Source organism: Choristoneura fumiferana, chromosome 17, assembly GCF_025370935.1.
Source record: "Choristoneura fumiferana chromosome 17, NRCan_CFum_1, whole genome shotgun sequence".
NCBI classification, from domain to species: Eukaryota; Metazoa; Arthropoda; class Insecta; order Lepidoptera; family Tortricidae; genus Choristoneura; species Choristoneura fumiferana.
Genome location: NC_133488.1, coordinates 17,762,017 through 17,783,681, shown reverse-complemented (window position 1 = coordinate 17,783,681; position 21,665 = coordinate 17,762,017). Strand labels below are relative to the sequence as shown.

Below are 21,665 nucleotides of genomic sequence, written 5' to 3'. Positions count from 1 at the left end.
TCTAGTGTCTGGTTGTTTGGGGACCTAAGGCAAAGTTGAGTTAGGCTTGAGTAATGTTTGCTTACTTTGTGTGCAAAAATTACGCCGATGCCTTCGACTTTATGTGAAAGCTGGGCGCTGGGGGTGAAAGGGGGTGAAATTACACCTCCCTAGGATAAAATAATGCGTAGAAAAATATCAAAATACAGAAAAAAAGCTATAACTAAGTATGGGGACAAATTATTTCGACCGCCTTATCAAGATACTGCGCTTCCGAAATCGATGGATTTATCCGTTAAGAAATGACCTTGCTATAAAGACGCTCTCATTGTCATAAGCAGAGCACCAGGGATTTGGTTTTATACTTTCATCCCTGTATTATTTTATTATTATTTTCATGTAATTTATTCTTTAATTTTATTATTATAGAGCTTATAAGTATTTATTTGTAATTATTGGTTTTGGAAAAAAATACTTTCTGCCAAGTTTCTTGCGGCGCATTCTTTTTGGCAATGATGGTCTTACCGAAAGCGCTGGTTGTACAAAAAAAGATGTGTAAAAGAGCTTATTGCGGCTTATTTACAGAATAGACAATTGTAATTTGAATTTAGGTCATAAATTATAATCGTTAATATTTGAGGACCAAAATGTACGACTGTTGAAGCGGTTCGCAGTACACAGATAAAATTTCTTAACAATCTTTCTTGAGCTAGAAACCGTAACTGAAGGACAATATACGACTTCCACTTCCTTGCACACTCTTCAGTCATCATCATCCCAGCCTATAAATGTCCCAATGCTGGGCACAGGCCTCCTCTCAGAATGAGAGGGCTTGGGCCATAGTTCCCACGCGGGTCCAGTTCGCACAGTCTTAAGCTATCTATTTCCAAAATGATTTCAAACTTCGACACTACCACTTACATAACTTGGACTATCATTCATGTAAATAAGGAATAATTCAGTATCTAAGCTCTACAAAAACATATTAATTTCCTTACTTGGATTTGGTGACGGATATTTATAAATATTGTTTACACGTTCCGCTGTTACATAAATGTTGAGTGAGCACAATGCGCGTAAATTGGTAGGTCCCTACCGATCCTTCGTTTCAACCGCTACCTATCAGTATTCTGTCGCATATACTCACAATGACACATACTATCTTTCGTGTTGTCTAGGAATTTGCACTAAATAATATAATGTCTTGTGTTGTGAATAAATGTATTTCCTATCTTTCCTTTACTTTTATATATTGAAGAAAGAGCGGTTTCGCATTACGTCCGATCCGGATCCATGAAAATACGGTCCGGGGTACCTAGTGGTAAAACTACAATTTGTATGATTCCGTCATCCAATTTCTCTCCAATCCTTGTACGTACACTTAGTACAGTCCAGCACCAATATCTGGCACAACAAGCGTGCTGTTACGGCTCTATTTCTAGGGCCGGAAGGACGTGTCAGATATTTTTGCACGCTCCGCTGTGGCAGATATTAATGCTGGTGACACCATTCAAAACCGCTCTACGACCGATTCGAATTCGTGAAAATAAGGACCGGAGTAAACGTAGAACTATTTGAATGCATCGTTTCGGCAATTTCAGACACACCTAGTTGTTATTGTTTGTGTTTAACTCCTTATTAAACACCTACAAATAGAGATAGAGTTACATGTATTTTTTTTTAGATTTAGATAAAAGTGAGATGTATAAATTCTTAGATAAGTAATCTTAGTAGACGCTTTAGTGTATACTGTAAGTCCATAAGAAAAATTTCCAATAAAGAAATACAAATAGGTTATTCTACAACTACTCCGGACCGTATTTTCACAGATTCGGATCGGATTCGGAACGTTCGTGCGAAACTTCTCGACACTCCATCACGATAAGTACGCAGGCACGCACGCACGCACGCTAGCACGCAAGCACACACGCACACACATAATACACAGACACACGCATGCATAATACACACACTCACACACATACACACGCGAACGCTCCGCGAACTCGTTGCTGTTCGCGTCTGACCGAGGTCTGTCTAAGATAAGTCTGCCTGAAAATAAGCGCTGGACCTCGATGCCCAGCACATGCTGAGACCGGGACCCATTGTCACACTATCTATCCTTATTTATATTGGTTGTGTTTGATTAAATAATTTATGTTCAGATTTTTAATTTACTAACATTTTTATTATTATCTGTTTAACTTTTTACCTTTAAGGATTGTTTTTTTTTGTTTTTTTTTGGTGGTTATAAAAAAAACACTAAGCCACACCGAATGTAAGGATTTTATAAAATAACTTACCCTCACCCACGGCTTTGCCCACGTAAACTATGAACGGCGTGATCCGTCTTACGATAACACGTTTAAAAGAGTTTTGTTTCTTTTGTCACGGACCACATAACCGTTTGTCTGAGACCATAAAAAAAATCCTTTCGCGGTACTATATTATTTTCATTTAATGAAATAATTTTAGTATTAATTTAGTACCAACGTCAAAGTCATTTATTCTGCTTAAAATGTGGTACAATGGTTTTTATTTTGCCGTTTTCTTTTTACTAATGATATAAAGTAGCTTTTGCGCGCGATTTCGTCTGCGAAAATTTGTTTATCGCGATCCCGCGAGAATAATACAACTTTCTGGGATAAAAACTATCTATTCTTCCAAGGGCCTCAAACTATCGCTTCACATCAAATTTAATTTACTAAGCTATTTATTTTTATTAATTACATAAGTCATAGAGGTTCAATCAAATCAAAAGATTTGACGGTTTACTTAAAAAAAAACAAATATTTACGAGATACAAGGAAAAGTTAATCCACAAAAATACTTTTATTGCTTAAAGTTAATATTTATTTACAGCACAATTTTCAATAAAAATCTCCCTCGTTTATATATAGTAAACAAAACTTCTAATTTCCTTTGAAATCCTTCGAGTATGCTCTGAAAATCTGTTTGACGTAAATAACATTATTATGATACGTATTTTATGGCCTCTTAAAAGTTAATATGTTAATAAAACGTATACCACCTGCTACTTTGTAGCATTTTCCCGACTAGGTCAAGCTACCGCTGTGACGTGACCAAGTTTTATTAATCATCATCATAATCATCAGCCGTAAAGACGTCCACTGTAGGACATAGACCGCATTGATTGTTACTTTTTCTCGTCTAAACCGTGCTGCGTGTTTAAGCTTCGTGCGAGTGTATATTTTGGGAAATGGAGCCGAAAAACAGGCCAAGTGCGAATTGGTCTCCTGCACGAAGGGTTCCGTGCCGTTATCTATACAACATTAGACATAAGCAAAGAACGGCAAAAATCACGTTTGTTGTATGGGAGGTCCCCTTAAATATTTATTTTATTTTTACTTAATTATTTATTTTTATGTGTCGTATATGTGGTTAGTATCTATGTTTATTTGTCACCTTATTACAAAACAACAACACGCCAAAATTCGTCCGGAACAATAATTCGTATGGTGTGCATGTGGTAGGTATATTACAATTATTTACGGTTTCTTCTTCAATATTTGCGACAGGAAACTGATAGCGGTTGAAACGCTCGTAGAACTACCCTACATCAGAGGTCGCGACCCATATTGTTATTTTTGGACCTTTGAGCAACGCGGGCTTCCTACCGGAAGTAGGAAGCTCGCGTTGCTCTAAGTTTTTGACAAATTGACACGAATACAGACATGTTCGATACAGCGAAAGGTCCCTGTAATGATCAAATTATTAATTCACACAAGGGACTGTAGCTCAGGCAGTCATTAATATGGTAATGATACCAGCTAGATCAAAGGATAACACGTTATTATATTATCCTGTTTGTGTTGTTGTCTTCGCGTATATCACGCGGCAAAACGACCTCTTTGGGGAAAAGGAAACACAATCACATCTTGTGTTAAAAAGTTGAGCTCTCTTGAGATATAATTCTTAGCAAACTCTATAACTTCTACATACTTAGATTAAATAAAATAAAAAAGTATTGCCTAAAACAAGTTGATTTTACGTGAAAATAATGTGAAAGTTTGTGACTAAATACGTGTTGTTATTAGGTACTAGCGCCCCGCCCCGGCTCTTCACGGGCAAAATTTTCAAAAAACTGGCCAAGTGTGAGTCGGACTCGCGCACGAAGGGTTCCGTGCCGTTATCTATACAACATTAGACATTAGCAAAAAACGGCAAAAAAATCACGTTTGTTGTATGGGAGGTCCCCTTAAATATTTATTTTATTTCAATTTAATTATTTATTTTATAGTGAATATACAATTGAATATTCTGTGAATAATTCAAGCGTCCACCTGTTGCTGTTATTAATATCGAGCAAAAAAGGGCACTTAAATATTTATTTTGTTCTTTTTTTAGTATTTATTGTTATAGCGATACGATAATCACGGTTCATGAGTTCCAGCCTGGTGACTGACAGACGGACAGTGGAGTCTTAGTAATAGGGTCACGTCCTTCCTTTGTGTACAGAACCCTAAAAAGGTCTCTAACCAAGGGCACCTCCCACACATTTTCAGCTCCATTTCCCAAAAACTACATTTGACCCGCGCGAAGCCGGGGCGCGTTGACGTAGGTGCATTTTTTGGTTAGATTGATATTTTTAAATTCGTAATATATTGTGAATGGACAAAATATAAAGTTATTTGTTTAGTTAAGGATTAATACAAAAGTATGAATAAAATGGTCTGATTTTAATCGGCATTTCTATCAACTATTAAAATGTAAAAAAGTAGTTATAGTGACATAACTACAATAGTTGGACATATGGTGTTGTGAAGTTTTTTGTAGATATTGAAATATTCTTTAATTAGTGTAAAAAATTTTTTGTTCTATCTTTAATAGTTTTTGCAGCGCATGCAATGAAAGACATTTTATAACAAAATATTTTTCACCTTGGGTTACATTATTGAAGTTTTAGTACGGATCACTAATTTTTTAAATATAATATAGCCTATGTTACTCGGAGATAGTGTAGCTCCCCAACAGTGAAAGATTTTCTTAATCGGTTCAATAGTTTCGGAGAGAGATCCTATTAAATGAAAACAAACAAACATACAAACAAACAATCAAATCTTTCCTCTTTATAATATTATTATTATAGAATAGAAGATGTAGAGAGTTGAACGATTGAAATAACATATTGGCTTCTTTTATTACGATGCATGTTTCCACGGGATCTTCGTAAAATCCCAACCCTTAACCGCTATGTCCGGAGATAATGAAATCTTGCACGTATGTATGTCATACAACATTAATGAAGACCGCGACGTAATTTTGGGGATCCCGACGGGGCCTTAGTGAAATCTTGGAATTTCAATTCGACTATCAATTCTAATGATGAATGGCAAAGCTGGGTTTCCGATCACCACCGCCCATAAACATCTTATTGCAGACGCGTTACCAACCTAGACTAAGATGGGGTGCCAGTAATTTCAACTCTCCAGCCGAAACACATCAGTGCAAGCACTGCTGCTTCACGGCAGGATTAGCGAGCAAGATGGTGGTAGCCATCCGGGCGGACCTTGCACAAGGTCCTACCACCTGCAAATTTACGTGAGTGAAGCCGCGTTCAAAGCTTAGTGTATTAAACTTACGGATTTTTCATACATAATTATTATAATACCTACTCATAAATAAGACTGAATTACGTAACAAAATATTGTTTAAATTACTACGCAGTTTCAGCCTGTTAAAACGCGGTTAAATCTTAAAAAAAAGTTAAATATAATTGTTTTAAGGTTTTTTTTAAATTCATCCCAGCCTATATACGTCCCACTGCTGGGCACAGGCCTCCTCTCAGAACAAGAGGGCTTGGGCCATAGTTCCCACGCGGGCCCATTGCGGATTGGGAACTTCACACGCACCATTGAATCGCTTCGCAGGTTTGTGCTGGCTTCCTCACGATGTTTTCCTTCACCGCAAAGCTCACTTAATTAACAATGTTTTTTAAATGGATTTGTTTAAAAAACAACTTACGTTGAGCGTACTCTCTGTTGAAACAAGTTTGAGTTAAAAGTGTTCGCTTGAGTCAACTCAACTTTGAAAGCAGTTTCAACATTATAAATTATGAACGTGTCTGTTTAATGAATACAAACATCAACCGTGGATGCAACTACTTAATAACGTGCTCTCCTATGTCTCATAAATAGGCCAATGTGCGGCGATCCACATCACATTAAATTTATTGCGTCGACGCTTTCTAGGACTTAATAATAATATTGCCACACACGCGTCGGATGCATGATGCAATTCATGCAACACGAGTACTTAATGTTTTTTATTCTATATTGATTACAATTTCATTATTTCCTTTTTTTATTGTGTTATTATTTAAATTCTTAATTGTGAAAATTTGTATACTGAAAGGCAAGACATGGCCGCGTGGAGGACAGGAACAGGAAAAATTTATACTTATAGGAACTCATGTTTGATAAATAAAATTATCTTTATCCATGTGGTAGTTTACTTTAGAGAAAAATAGTATTGATATAAAAACATAGATTATCACAGGTAAAATTTATGTTTCAAATAATCTAATGTTTAAAATGTGTTACATTTTAAATAGGTTTATTTCTATTCCTAACTTTGACCTACTTTTAATTTGTTTATATTTTATTATTTAGTTTTAAGTTACGTACATGTTCACGTTTTACGTGTAATACTTGGATGGCTAAAACTCGGAAACACGCGTTTTTCCCAGAAATGAGACTGCTAGATCGATTGTTCGTCCCAAAAAACCCCCACATAGTTAATTTTATCGAAATTGGCAGACCTGTTTTCGAGATTCTTGAATTATATAAAAATGCAAGAATTGTTCGTTTAAAGGATTTTTAAGGAAGATTTAATTACGTTGACATATTATTATTTTAATTGTACTGTTCATTATTGTCATTATTATTTTTAAATTTATTCAAATTTGATGTTGTAATTTTATTTTTGACGTACATTTTATTGTATTTCAAATACCATGATAAAAATATTAAACTATAAGGCTTTATTTTATTTGTATACATTTGACAATCATTTAGTGAATTATTGCTTGCTGCACGTGTGGTTGACCGTGTCAGAGTTGTCAATGTCAATGTCATGCTTGGCTTGTGTTGGTAGCGCTGACCATAGACAGTCGCGTTCACAATTAGGCACGGTTCGGTCGCACGTGCAGCGTGCAATGACGGCCTCACGGTCCCACCGGAAGACCAGCGCCAGCTCTTGAGCCGGCATTATGCTGAGGTGGGTCCGTTTCGTGAACAGTAACACTGTTTTTTTTTCTCTTTCTTTTATGTAATTATTCTGTCACTGTTCCGAATAAATGTATTTTCTTTCTTTCTTCTTTCAATTATATTTATAACGCATTTTTTCACAAGGTAATAAAAAAGGGTATAATTTTATTGATCACCTAATAAATGCGTTTTCGGCGACCTAATAAATAATATTTGTTTCTAAAATAGTTGATCTGTCACCTAAATTGAAACACCAAATAATATTGAAACGGTTACCTAAATATTATTTGAAAATTATTCGGAAATAATATTGATCATCAAATAATTATAGATATTGGGTTCCAAAATAATGATGTTCGTTTCTGGCAGAAACGGCAGGGTCGCAGTTCTACCTAACACTCCTCCTCGCTTCGCTCGTAGTCGTACCTAACCAGACCTGCCTTAGTAGAATAGGTAGAAGTAGAAGCTTCGTATTAAGGAATCTATTTATTAGGTGACAGATCTATTATTTTGGTGATCGAATTTTGATGATCAAACTGTAATTTAGGATACAGGTTTACATTAATCTGATGACTCATACTTAGAGACAGATTTGATTAATTTGATGACCAATGTATTTCTTAGGGATATATATAATAATTAGGGTATCGCAGTTTAGTGACAAATCTAAATTTAAGTGTCAGAAAATATAGTTATCATAAAAAAATTGACGGTGGAAAAAAAATGACCATCCCGGACGGTAACTGCCTTATTTCTTTTAGTTAGCTCATTTTACTTCAATTAAACATTCTTTAATTTTCAATATGAAACAAAACTGCATCCAAAAATTTTCTAACGCTGCGCTGTCACCCGGGAAATCGAAACGACAAAAAAAATAAACTTTTTTTTTATTCGACTGGATGGCAAACGAGCAAGTGGGTCTCCTGATGGTAAGAGATCACCACCGCCCATAAACATCTGCAACACCAGGGTTATTGCAGATACGTTGCCAACCTAGAGGCCTAAGATGGGATACCTCTAGTGCCAGTAATTTCACCGGCTGTCTTACTCTCCACGCCGAAACACAACAGTGCAAGCACTGCTGCTTCACGGCAGGATTAGCGAGCAAGATGGTGGTAGCAATCCGGGCGGACCTTGCACAAGGTCCTACCACCTGCAAACTCTTGCTATTTTATTTATTTATACTTACTAACCAAAAGGATTATTTTTCAAGATAAACTTTCTCTAATAAACACTTGGCTTTTGAAATAAAAAACGTAAACACATAATTTTATTCTATCAGTAAATTATTGGACCACAAACGCGACACAAAGTTTTAAAAATCTTTGCATGCAGTTGTGTTTCTTTTTAAAAATAAGGTAATGTTATCTTTAAGTAAAATGAGCTAAATAAAGGATTTAAGTCAGTTTATCTCAAAGGCACATATTTTTTTCCACCATGTATATCAAAACGTTTTATGTATTAAATGTTGGGCATTAACGAGTACGCAATAACTTACTTAGTAAATTGAAAATACTTGCTAAGAGTAAATGCCTCACATACATTTTGAATACAAAATACAACCTAACAATCTACTTCAAAGCATAAACACTTATACAATATAATTTAAATTAAACCATTGAAATATAAATACGATAAAAGAAACCATCTCTCCTATCCGTAAACAGAATCGAAATAACCATTACACATAAATTTAAATTCCACTTACCCATCTGTATGTTCAATTCACTTATCACAAAATTGTTTACGTAAACTTGAGTTTTCAAATGTTACGGGGTGCGATCGAGACAGTGGTTGGGATGCTACTGAATGGGGGATGGAAGGATAGCAATGGAGATAAGGGGTGGTTATAAGGCTACGGTCTATCTAAGGGTGGTATATATGACTAAACGTTGACAAGCTTTGTTCAGTTGTATAGGTTCTATAAGTGTAGCGGATTGTGGTTGCATTGTATTAACAACATTAATTGCTTCGGTTGACATTAGTTTGAGTTTTAATTAATATGGGTATGAAGTGGTTTAATTTTGTGTTGAACAAATTTGTGAAAGGATGGTGCGGTCACTGGCTTAATAACTAAAAAATTAATTTGCAATATCATTAAAAACCAACAAATTGGACGGATGACGTGGCTAAAGTCGCGGGTTCACGGTGGATGCAGGCCGCTTCAACCGAAGCAACTGGAGGTCTATGGGGGAGGCCCATGTCCAACTGTGGACGAACTACGGCTGATGTTATTCTTTATGATCATTAACAAATAAATAATTAAGGTATTTCTAAATCAGTCTACACTTTTAGAGTTCCCTATCGCGAAAAAAAAAAGGAACACTTGTAGAATCACTTACTTGTCCATATATCTGTCAAAAAGAATGTTTTCGAGAGCACGGGGACGGGGAAGTTACAAAATGACACTAGCAAAGTGTATGCTGTGTCCATATCTTGCAAAGCAAACTAACCTAGTGATACATTAATACCTACAATTTGTCCATATTCTTTATATATAAAGAATATGGACAAAATACATAATAATCATTTGATATACCTACTTATTTTCTCAGAAACTGACAACTGTACAGGATTGTTAAATCTTACCTAACAAAATAATCTGTAAATTATACGATCAAAAATTCCGAGCTTCTCCAAAGATTATTTTTATTTATAAAGACTAGGAAAGAAAATATTTATTCCGTTATTGTTTTAAACTTAAATGAATAAATAGAGACGTTCCCGCCTACAAACGATTTTTCGGTTAAGAATCGTTTATAAGAGGCAAGTGGGCATTATGTATTTTATCTAGTACTTAGACTTTTATCTACTTACATGATACTCGTAATTTTGAACGAAAGATAAATTTTATGTAATTTAAAATTAGGCACTCTAAGGTAACCATTATGTCCGAAACACCAATGTAACTGAGTAAATTTTACAACTCTTAAGGTTTTATGTAAATTGACATTACTCATTCAATATGAACGTGTGGGAAGTGTGAACGGCTGTGTTATTCGTTTGATGGTCATTTTCATGCAGCCATTTCCCAAGGGCAAAATCGTGGTCAATTTCGGGTCCCCTACAATACTTTTTTCCAATAAAACTTAAGGGTTCTGTACCATATTTATGTCACTGCACTGTCCGTCACGTGTCTAATTGTCTATCGGTTAGCCTATCACAGGGTTGTATTACAAGAACTGTAATAGTAGATAGATTCATTATCTCTGCCTGTAATAGGTAGGTACTTATACGTCCTTCTGTGACGTAATAGTTGGTTAGGTTAGGATATTGAAGGAAAGGTTTAGCTGTTTCTTTTTAGCTGAACGAGGTTCAATATTAAGATTGGTTTTTTGGAATCTTTTTGTATTTTTTATTTCAATTCCAAAATTGTTGTCACTTTTACGGGCATCCCGTAAATCTCATATCGAAAATACAAACTTAAATATAGATGCATAGAAAAACCAGAAAAATAAGACCAGCGCTGGGAATCGAACCCAGGTCCTCGGCATTCCGTGCCACGTGCTATACCACTACACCACCACTGGACAGTGATACAGATACGAATTTCTCCTATGCACCATAAATCTCAGCTTGTTCGTTTTCTTATTTGGTCTTATTTTTCTGGCTTTTCTATGCATCTATATTTCAGTTTGTATTTTCGATATGAGGTTCAATATCCTTTTCGAAAATACAAACTGAGACATGGATGCACAGAAAAACCAGAAAAGAATGTGACGTCTGTCGATGAGAGCGAAACATAGATGTCGCTAGTGCTGCTGCTTAAGTAGCGTAGTGGAAAAGAAAGCAAAAGAGATATGTGTGCATAGGAGAAATTTGTGTCAAGACTCCTGTCCAGCGGTGGTGTAGGGGTTATTTAGCACGCAGCACGGATTGCTGAGGACCTGGGTTCGATTCCCAGCGCTGGTCTCTTTTTCTGGTTTTTCTGTGCATCCATAGACATGACCAGACCTGAGACCAGTTTGTATTTTCGATATGGTTTCACGGGATACCCGTAAAAGTAACGAATTTGGATAAAAAATACAAAAAGACTCCAAAAAAGACAATCACAATATCCTTTTCTTAGCAGCATGAATAATAGAAAAAATCTTTACCTAAGACAGTAAAGTTATTAAAACTTCAAGGCACAGTCGATGTCAAAGACATATTATGTTTACACTTTAATACCTTGTCGCCGTCACTTCGTGTTTGAACTTTTGTAAAAAAAATGTTAGAATGCATAATAGTGACACGGTACTCAAGTGTAATTGACCTTGACTACAGACATAAGCTAAGCCGTCCACTAATTAATTAGGTGGACACATTTTAGTCTCCTAATTGTTTCGTATAAACACAGGACTCCTTTTCAAGTTATACCCCTTCAAGAATTGCGGCTGTGATCACGTTAAAAACAAAATTACCGAAAAGTAAAGACAAAAACGTCCTAATTTATCACATTAAGGGGCTGTTTCACCATCCATTGATTAGTGTTAACTGGCGGTTAGGTGTGATGCCGTCTCTATTTGTTTTGTTCGAATAGATGGAGACGGCATCACATTTAACCGTCGGTTAACGCTAATCAATGGATGGTGAAACAGCCCCGAAGTCTCTCGGAAACTTTTGAATGGTGCTGTTCGAAACAGAGGTGCGCGAAGTGTATCACTTGATTTAAACGAGTGATTATGTAGGTAAAAGATCTTTAGCTCACTGGCTCATTTGGCTCTCTAACTCCTATGAGTGTCTGTGGTTTATCTGATCCTTATATACCTACTCATTTCACACTCGCTCACTTACAGACTGACCAAGTTATCTGTAAGTTGAAAAAGTTTTAATGCCGTTCGCATAAAGTATGACATTGCTTAGTCTGATTCGCTCATAAGTTAATTGATCTGTATTGTACGCATACGCTCACTAATCATTGTTGTTAGTAAGTCAAAGGAAGGAATGATTGTGTGTGTGTAAGCACAAACGTACTACGCATCCCACAGATATAGATTACACTAGATAACGCAAACACCTCAATCTGTATGAAAACCATCCGTGTCACTTTTTATATCTACTGTGACGTCTCAAGAGCGAATTAGCGATGTGATTTAAATGTGCCGCCCGCCCGCGCCGTGGGGCTCGAGTCAGTCACTAGTCATGATTAGTCAGTTAGCGGTCAGTCTTGAGTCTTTGTATGGGGCCAACCTCGACGTTTTGTCGGGGTTCGGACACGCGAAGTAGATGCATTTGCGTAATCTAGTGTAATCTATATCTGTGACGCATCCTTTTGCGGCTCAGTCGCGCCCGTTGGCAACCGTTCGTTTCTTTTCATAATTCACTTAGCTATCGACTCATTGCTCTCAATTGACCTCGCTAGAGTGAGTGAGACTTTGCGGAGGTCCATATCAGTGAGATCCTTGGAACCCGACATCCTTGGAATTTTTGGCCTCGAACTATCTCAAACGCAAGACTGTGGCAAATGACTGCCCAGAAGCCAGTAAGCCGAGAAGTTCTGACAAGGAAGTGGCGATGGCTTGGACACACGCTTCGAGGGTCAAATACCCACCTGCCCAAGCAGGGTCTCAGTTGGCAATCTACTGGCAGAAGATGGCCAGGGCGTCCTAGGATCACGTGGAGGCGATCAGTTGAGAAGGAGGCTGGCTCAATTGGTCTCAGCCAAATGGAAAAATCTTCTACGAGCCCTATGTCCCTAGTGAGGGATAACAGGAACACATCATCATCATATCAATGATAAATTAAATGTTTGTTTTGGTTTGTTAGTCTAATATCTGGTGCATGGTGAACGGTTGTGTTGCTTCGAAGACGAGCTCTGGTTGAGTTCGACACGCGTCAGTGCAGTGTGGTGGTGGTGATAGATGGGTTTGTGTGATTTGTGTGTGTTCTTACAGTGTGGTGATGGAGGAACTGCATGAATACACATTTCTTGTACAAACGTAGCTATTGTAAGGTCACGGGTGAGTAAAGTACCTAATTGTTTCAGTTCATTGATACGGGTCAAAGTCACCCTTTTATTGGGTCAAAATACCCCGACCTTACGCTAGTTCTTTTGAATCACTCACTCTCAAGCGCATCTCTAGTTTGAAAACCCTCTGCAAACATTGTCCCACCGCCTGTTTTGATTGGACGTTAAAATACCTCTCATTTAATTAACTCGTCAAACCGGCTCTAGCCATTTCAGGGGTTTGTTGACGTGGCTGACCTCATTGACCTCATTTCGTTACAATTTGCTCTAGCGCTTACGTGACCTTTGTACGAATGCATACGTTTTATCCGACTGTCACCAGCTAGTTCTGTTATGCTTATAATACTAAGCAACACAGTACAGTACAAACACCACAATGTAGTAAGCATTAAAAAAAACAAAGCCACATTTAAAAAATAATCTAACTGGGGCAAAGGAACTGGCTCATGCATACATGTTTAACGTTTGGGCTCCACAGAAAACCAACGTTACTGCACATAATGTGCGGCAACACATTCAATGGAGACCCTTTTTGGTATCCTGTCGTGTCACTAATTACTTAACATAGTTTTAGTGCTAGTTTTAGTCTTAGTTTTAGGTGGTACTTATGGAGCCAAAATAAATCTTTCTTTCCACATGAACAATTTTCTAGGTAAGCAATAGGTGGCCTTCGCTTCATCTCAGCAGGGCTACTCCGAAACTCGAAACTCGAAGTTCGTGTCGTGCGGTCCCTCTGACACTTATACTATTTAATACGAGAGCGAGAGGGACCGCACGACACGAACTTCGAGTTTCGAGTTTCGGAGTAGCCCTGCTGAGCGATGTTTGTCGAGTGGTACGTTCGTTAAACCAAGTTTAAAAAATGGGGTAGAAATGATAGACAAAATATTTTTATTTAATGTTTTTATTTACAATTATAATAAATAACGAGTAGGTAAGTACAAAAATATCTAAAACTTAAATTAAAATCGTATTAATGCGTATATGTTTTTAAAATCTCTGCTAAAGCAATAAAACATAATAAAACAGAGTAACCAAAGCCGGAATTTAAAATTATCAAAAAAACTTTAGAGGTAAACAAAGGAGGAACTTTCGTACTTAATGAAATAATATTACGAAAAACTCATAAACGCGAGCCCAGGTTTGAACCCACGATCCTGTGCTTAAGAGGCCATAGGTTAAACCACTTTTCCCAATGATCTTCTGCTTGATATCAAATTAATATAAGAATATAGTACCCACATCTACAACCTTTAGGGTTTATACGTATTCGTGTTTATTCGTTTGTTTATGTATTCTCACCTCAAAATATAACACAACTTTAACACGCTCAGCTAACTATCGTGATCTAAAAATTATCGCTGTATATTATTTTCATCTATTAATACTGTAGTAATAATAGAACGATACAATAGTAAAAAATAATAATGACTGCTCGCTAAAAAAAACAATACAAAAACTATATCCTTAATTAGTACCCGCGACCACCCTGCGACGACCGAGGTTCGCTCAGGCTAAAACTCAAAAACATAGGTACGTTTTCGCAGAGATTAGACCAAATAAGACTAAAGACCAAACCAGAGATAAGACTAAATCGCTAGATCAATTGTTCGAGCCGTTTAATAAGATGTTAAATAAATGTCAAAAAAGTAACATAGAAAAAAACTAAATTAAATTTAGAATTGGCCTCTGTGGCATTATGCCCAAAAGGCTGGCAACATTTCCTCTTTGAATAGCTATGCTAATTATTAGAGAGAGATAGCTGCCAGCCCTTTTGCTGTCCAGTTGTGTCAAACAAACGGTTTTAGAAATCTTTCAAGAGCCTATGTGCGCTAAGGCCCTCATGGACCCAGGGTCTCAAAATCGACAAGTATAGGTAAAATGGTAGTATGTCGAAACAAGATCCTGCTATTTTGCTAAAGAATGTCTTATGATGTAGGTAATTAATAATTAATAGAAATACATATCTACCGTAAACTGCTTCAACTTTGCCCTTTGGCCCCAACATTGCCTGATTTGATTTAGAGTCGATAACTTAGCACCCGTATAGGTTTTTAAACTTTTATCTATACGGGAATTATTATTACGGGGAAGCAGTTTACGGTAGTTCATAACAACTTGGAATACATTTACTTTTGTACAAAACGCTTAATATATACTTCGGGTTACAAAATAATTGATGTAGATTAGATAATCTACATCAAAGTTCATGCTATACATGTACAGGTAGGTACGTGCGCCACCGTTTAAACACCGGAGCTAAGTGCTCAAAAATATCTGAACAGGATCGTATTGTCAATTGCGAATATACTTTTAAGCACCTAGACAGTGTAGACAGCGCCGACGTTGATGCTGGTAGCCCTAAGCGCCTACGTTTGAGTTAGGCCTCTGTTCGGGTTTAGGTGGATATAATTAAAATTATCAGCAGCTGATTAAAAACGATGTATTTCGAGCAACGGTTAGTACAAGAAGAAGGCATTTAATTAAAAAGAACTTATGAGCTTCATACATAGGTGAGACATTACAGATGGAGAGACAATTGCCGTATGATTTTTGCTAGGCACTTATTGGAGCGGATTCTACTTAAACAGCCTCATTTGCACGAGAGCTAAATACCGTTGCATCAAAACTCGGCGTTGACCTAATTTTAGTTCAATTTTTAATTTTGCCTAATGTCCAGCGCAGAAAATAAAACACTGCTCGATAAAGAACCGTCGCGCAAAGCGCTGACGTGTAAACATATACTTGGAAATGCATTTGTTCGCTTTTTTAAACGGACGTTAAAAAAGCTCTCGTGCGAATGAGGCCTTAGGAGCTTAACACAAGGCCTCTGGATGCAGAGTACTACTTGCGATTGAAAACTATGGGCAGTCGGCAGTTGCGTTACGTTGCACTTGAAATACTTTAGTCCGTCTGTAACTGCCCTAAGGGCATCAAAGCTTGGTTAGACGCTCAAGTGTCCCAAAGTACATCACTGGCAGGCATTTACTCCGTTCCCCATGCAAGCTGCATACGCAATGGCATGGGGCAGAAAGTTCTGCTCGTAGTTCCCCGTGAAGAGATGGGCCCAGGGTCCCGTTGCGTATACGGCCACGTCCTCGCCGCCGTGGGTCTCGCGTGCCATGGGTACCAGTGCTGGGTACGTGTAATTTGGGTTCTCTGAGGAAGATAAATGAATAAACAATAAGAAAATGTCCCGAAACAATCAACATCAATGGAACTGTACCAATCTAAGCAGAGGTTGTGTTATAGGTATTAGGCAAGCGTCAGGAACAAACATTCGTATTCGTAAACCACAACACTATTTTCCCAAGAAAATCGTCATGAAAGTTCACTACTGATTCTCAAATGACGACCAAGATCACTCTGTCAAGAGTTAGCGATTTAGAAGATCACCAGCAGCAGGTAAAGGAGAAACAGCGCAGGGTTCCTCAAACTATGTTCAGTAGGCGTTATAGACAAGCTTTTTCACGATGGATTCCTTGTCAAAAACAGATGTATCGAATTGGTTTTTTGTTGATTGTACTCGTACGTTACACTTCCGTACAAACTAGCTATTTAATTGGATCCCTCTGAAAAAAGCGTTGCAGCTATTCTCAACGTTAAGCTGAGTGGGGCCCAATTACCTACTCGATGTTCATTTTATTTTGTCTTTATTACTTATTTCCTTCATACTCGTAAGTATAACAAAAAAAGTTTTTCTCTTTCTTTTCCCTTTCTAATCCTATCAAATTTCAAATCAATCCGACACTAAATGTGGGTAAAATTTGATTTGCAAGATTTGAGCTAAACAAACCAGTATACAACCATACAATGCAAGTTAAATACCTTATAGTTTGTAAAAAAACAATATCCGCGTCAAATTAAAGTTAACGTTATTTAAAAAATAAAGCATAAGTACATAGCGAATTCCCTATAAATAAGTATACTTACATGAAATTTCGAAAACCGATTTCAATACCAATCAAAGCTTTAAGAACTTCAGAATCCCTTTTTCAGAACATTTATGATTTCATTCAAATAGCTACCCACCTACGCTGAGAGGTAGGTAATCCGACGTCAAATTAGGGGTAAACATTTACGGTTATAATTCATCCCTTCCCTTCCCTCCCTTTATTCAGCTAATTCTATCTTTCCGCGTTGGTTAACCGACCTCAAAAATGAGGGGTTCTCAATTCGTTTGTTGTTCTTTTTAGTTTGCTTCTTGTACTCATATTGAGAACTTCGTTATTTATGTACCTTCGTTACCTACCTACGTTATACTACTTTCTGTTTGGTTCCATATAAGTTCGAGGAAAGAATATCATCCTTAAAGAAGTAGGTACTTTGAAGTAGAGATGGGTAAATCCGGATCTGAAGATTCAAAAAAGTCAAATATTATCGGTGTGATCGGCTATTCAGCACTCACTTCACTTTCGTTCAATCACATCGGATCGGATCGGGTATGTGCCGTCCCGCTCACGCTAATAGCACTTTTGCAGGTGGTAGGATCTAGTGCAAGGTCCGCCCGGATTGCTACCACCATCTTGCTCGCTAATCATGCCGTGAAGCAGCAGTGCTTGCACTTTTGCAGGATGATAGCTGGCAACCCTGGCTACGCTCAAACGTCAAAATCGACACAGCTGTTTAAAATTAATTAATTAATTATAATATTAGTGTAATAAGTAATAAAAAACATTAAAAACCGTTTAATGTTTAACAATAAGTGTTCGCGTAAAAAGTATCATCGTACAACACTTGTACATCTCAAAGTAAAATCTCGGCGGCGGAGTAACGTCAGTGCAACGGACAATGTTCAAATATGCAACGTAAAAAAGGGAAGTATTGTCTTCTATAAACCTAAATAAATTACATTAGGGCGTTAAATACTTATGGAATTAAATGCTTAAATTCATTAGCTCCTGATTAGTGTAGATATTGTTGAGAATCTGACAGTAATTTCTAACCTCGTACCTACTTCTGTTACGAACCGGTCAGCTGTTCACGCTAGCTATAAATGACTGTACTTTTTGTTGACTGTACTAGCATTGTCACCCAAACTACATTTGCATACCAAATTTCAAGTCGATGCTGTTAACCGTTGAAGAGTCCGTCCTGCGGAGACGATTCTGGCTGGACTACCAGGATGTCACTACTAGATTATTGTATTGTCATGCGATTTACATATTTCCAAATTTGAAGTCAATCTGACTACTGGAAGTTGATCAACTGTATCTTGCAAGATTTGACTACAGACAGACAGACAGACAGATAGACAACGGGACAGGTGAAACTAAATAAAAGCTTGTAAAACAAATCATTATTTTGTGGTACATAACTATCGATGTAAAATTACAGCTTTCTAGCACTAATAATCTCTAAGCTAAGTCTCGGACGGACAGACAGACATGGCGGATAAGGGTTCCGTTTTTGCCATTTTGGTTACGCAACCTCAAAAATCACTTTAAATTCAATTTTCAACCGCAATTTTTTTCTTCACTAAACGTTGGTTGCTTGTCTATAATTTTGATAATAATAGGTAGGTAACTACATAGAATATGGAAAATTAAGGAGGTGTCAAATACCGTAGGTATTATTTCAAGTCATCTCTCTTCCTTGCTGTAATCATACTAAACTCTCACGCTTGACGGATCGGTAGGCGCAGCTGGCTGTTATTGAGGTCATCCCAATTTGAAGGCTTCTCGGCATTGAACAGGAATTGAATTATTTGCAACGAGGCATTAGTTCCAAGCCAAGGCTTATAATTTAATTATCAACATCATCAATAATATAGACTCTCGTGAGATATAAGTATTGATAAATCAGCGTCATATTGTGCACCGTGGTGAGCGCTGCTCGTGTGGGATGTGACACGTTTTCACTGCATTTAATTGTAATTATTAAGCTTTGAATTTGTTTATTTGTTAAAAACAGATAATTTAACTATCTCAAAACTAGTCAGAATCTTTCGTACAAAATTATAATTCTGTTTTTATTTTTTTTATTCAACTGGATGGCAAACGAGCTAGGGGGTCTCCTGATGATAAGAGATCACCACCGCCCATAGACACCTGCAACACTAGGGGGATTGCAGATTCGTTGCCAACCTAGAGGCCTCAGATGGGATACCTCAAGTGCCAGTAATTTCACCGGCTGTCTTACTCTCCACGCCGAAACACAACAGTGCAAGCACTGCTGTTTCACGGCAGGATTAGCGAGCAAGATGGAGGTAGCAATCCGGGCGGACCTTGCACAAGGTCCTACCACCTGCAAACTGCTGTATAATAATAATAATAGTTTAAAAACCAAAAATAAGCAATACGAATTATTCATGTCTTTTATTATATGTATTTGTATTTATATCTACTCTATAGCGACCGACGCGAACGCCATTTTCAAACCAATGAACTTAATAATGTGAATTTAATCAAAATGGCAATATTGGAATATGCCGGGTATGTCTTATCCTTGTCTTATCTCTAAATTAACTTGTCATGCGTAAATCTGCGACCCTTGGCTGCCATTGTCTGTCTATAACACAGAATTAAAGTAATATGACAAACAGAAATGTTTTGCGAGGCCCATGCGGCTAAAAAGCTAAACATTATAATGTTACGTGTCAAGGAAAAATGTCTAAAAGTTTGAGACTATGTCCACTAACACGTTTCCTAATCAACAGTCGCCGTCGCGTGCCATGCACGGAGCGTCAAAAACGATGCCGATGCGCTTATAATGGGTATGACCCCGTTGGCGATCCTTTCGACTGCCATAATTTTATAAGTCATAATATAATGTTTGTCATAATTATTGTTAGTCATAAATTTTTTTTCTTGCTGAAACCGTACATTTTTCATATTTTTTTAAATGGTTATCCTGTAGAACTCTATAGGTTAGGTTAGGTTTGTTTTATAACAATTCTGAGAATTAAATGGTTTCAAAGAAAAAAAGAATTATGTCAAACATTACATTATGACTAACAATTTTCTACCAGTCAATATAGAACCCTCTTACTGATAAAATTACTAACGATTTAACTCACTATATAAGCCAGGTACGGTCTGGGTCTGACCTAAAGTCTCCATCCACTATACCGTATCATACTATGACCGCACCGTTGACATGTTGTAGTCCGAGCCGCGTTACATTCCGTGCCTGGTACGTTTCTATTACGGTCATAGTATGATACGGTATAGTGGATGGAGACTTTAGGTCAGACCCAGACCGTACCTGGCTTATATAGTGAGTTAAATAGTTAGTAATTTAATCAGTGAGAGACATCTTTGGCCTCATCTGAACTTTTCATCAGGTGAAATAGAGATAATCACGGGTCAGTTCACGTGAATGAATATGCGTGTAAAGGGACTTACGCCATAGTAAAAGAGGAGAAGTATGTAAACTCCGACTCTTTAGGAGACTTATGCCTACTCCGGCGTGGACGCTTAGTGTTGTATGTCTATTTTAGATTAATTTTATTACCTCCCGGCAAATAATTTTAGTACGAAAGTCAACTTAAAATTGTCTTATATCTGTGTCTAGTTAAACAAGATTCTACGCTGCTATGTTATTATAATACTAAATAAAAAAAATATATGTATAAATTCGCCGGAGTGGCGATGGCGACTCTGTAAGTACTTACTACTCATGTTTACCTACATATAATACTATAATCATATTGTTTATAGGTAGGTAGATATCTTTTATTTTTTCATGTGTAGGTACTTGCACGAAACTATTACACTACACTTATATACTACTAATTTACAACTATTACCTAATACAAACAAATACGTAATTACGAGTACGTGAACGTCTAAGGTGATCAAGCGCAAGACTAGCAAGCTTAAATCAAAACATACGACACCGACGGCAGCGCAGCCTTGACTATACGTTATGTCAATCCAATTCATAGAAAGGGTAAACAAAGTCGCATTAACCCGACCGCAGACATTTAATGATGTGAAAACCTAGAACCTATTGCAAAATAATTAATCTGTTCAGTAAATCGATTAATTTATCAAAGTACTTTTGTCTATTTTATTATTTACAATACTTGATTTAATTCCAAAGACTGTTTATTCAATTATAAAAGCAGTAACTATTTTTTTAATTTTAAGGTAACTAAATAATAATCGGTTATTCAATCGAGTATTAATCGATTTTTAAAATGTCTAATTTTCACCATCTACGCTAGTCTATGCTACTACAGATTATACACGAGTTTCATTCAAGAAATGTCGTCAGATTTTGGCGAAGACTTTTCAAGTGAAAATTAAATATTAAAATCAAGTGAATTTTGGTGAAATAGTGATAAGACGTCTAGTTAAAAGACACGAATTGCTTATAGATAAATGTGTTATTGATTCGATCCAGTGGGTGTTTATACAAGAATTTTGATGAAATCGATATGTTTACACTTTCCATAAATTGGATTGACATAACGTATACCGAAAACTTAATTCTACTTAAATTATCAGTGTGCACACATTTAAGCCACGCGATGTACTTTTGTTTGTAGTGAACTTACTTCC

General features: G+C 36.9%; 2 protein-coding genes across 4 annotated transcripts in view; both read right to left on the bottom strand.

Annotated features, from left to right (window-relative positions):
- LOC141437447 (uncharacterized) overlaps window positions 1–10,098 on the bottom strand; it is a 62,737-nt gene extending 52,639 nt beyond the window's left edge. For 2 of the 3 annotated variants that reach the window (XM_074100818.1, XM_074100822.1), the window contains exon 1: window positions 10,026–10,098. In XM_074100818.1, coding sequence (XP_073956919.1) covers window positions 10,026–10,095 — 70 coding nt within the window. In that variant the 5' untranslated portion in view covers window positions 10,096–10,098. Of the gene's footprint in view, window positions 1–8,916; window positions 9,003–10,025 lie in introns of those variants that run through there. The other variant, XM_074100819.1, reaches the window with a different exon arrangement.
- Window positions 10,099–14,105: 4,007 nt separating this feature from the next.
- The window catches only part of LOC141437341 (alkaline phosphatase-like), a 39,173-nt gene continuing 31,613 nt past the window's right edge, over window positions 14,106–21,665 (bottom strand). Inside the window, exon 9 of the mRNA XM_074100633.1 lies at window positions 14,106–16,317. Coding sequence (XP_073956734.1) covers window positions 16,130–16,317 — 188 coding nt within the window. The 3' untranslated portion in view covers window positions 14,106–16,129. The remainder of the gene's footprint in view (window positions 16,318–21,665) is intronic.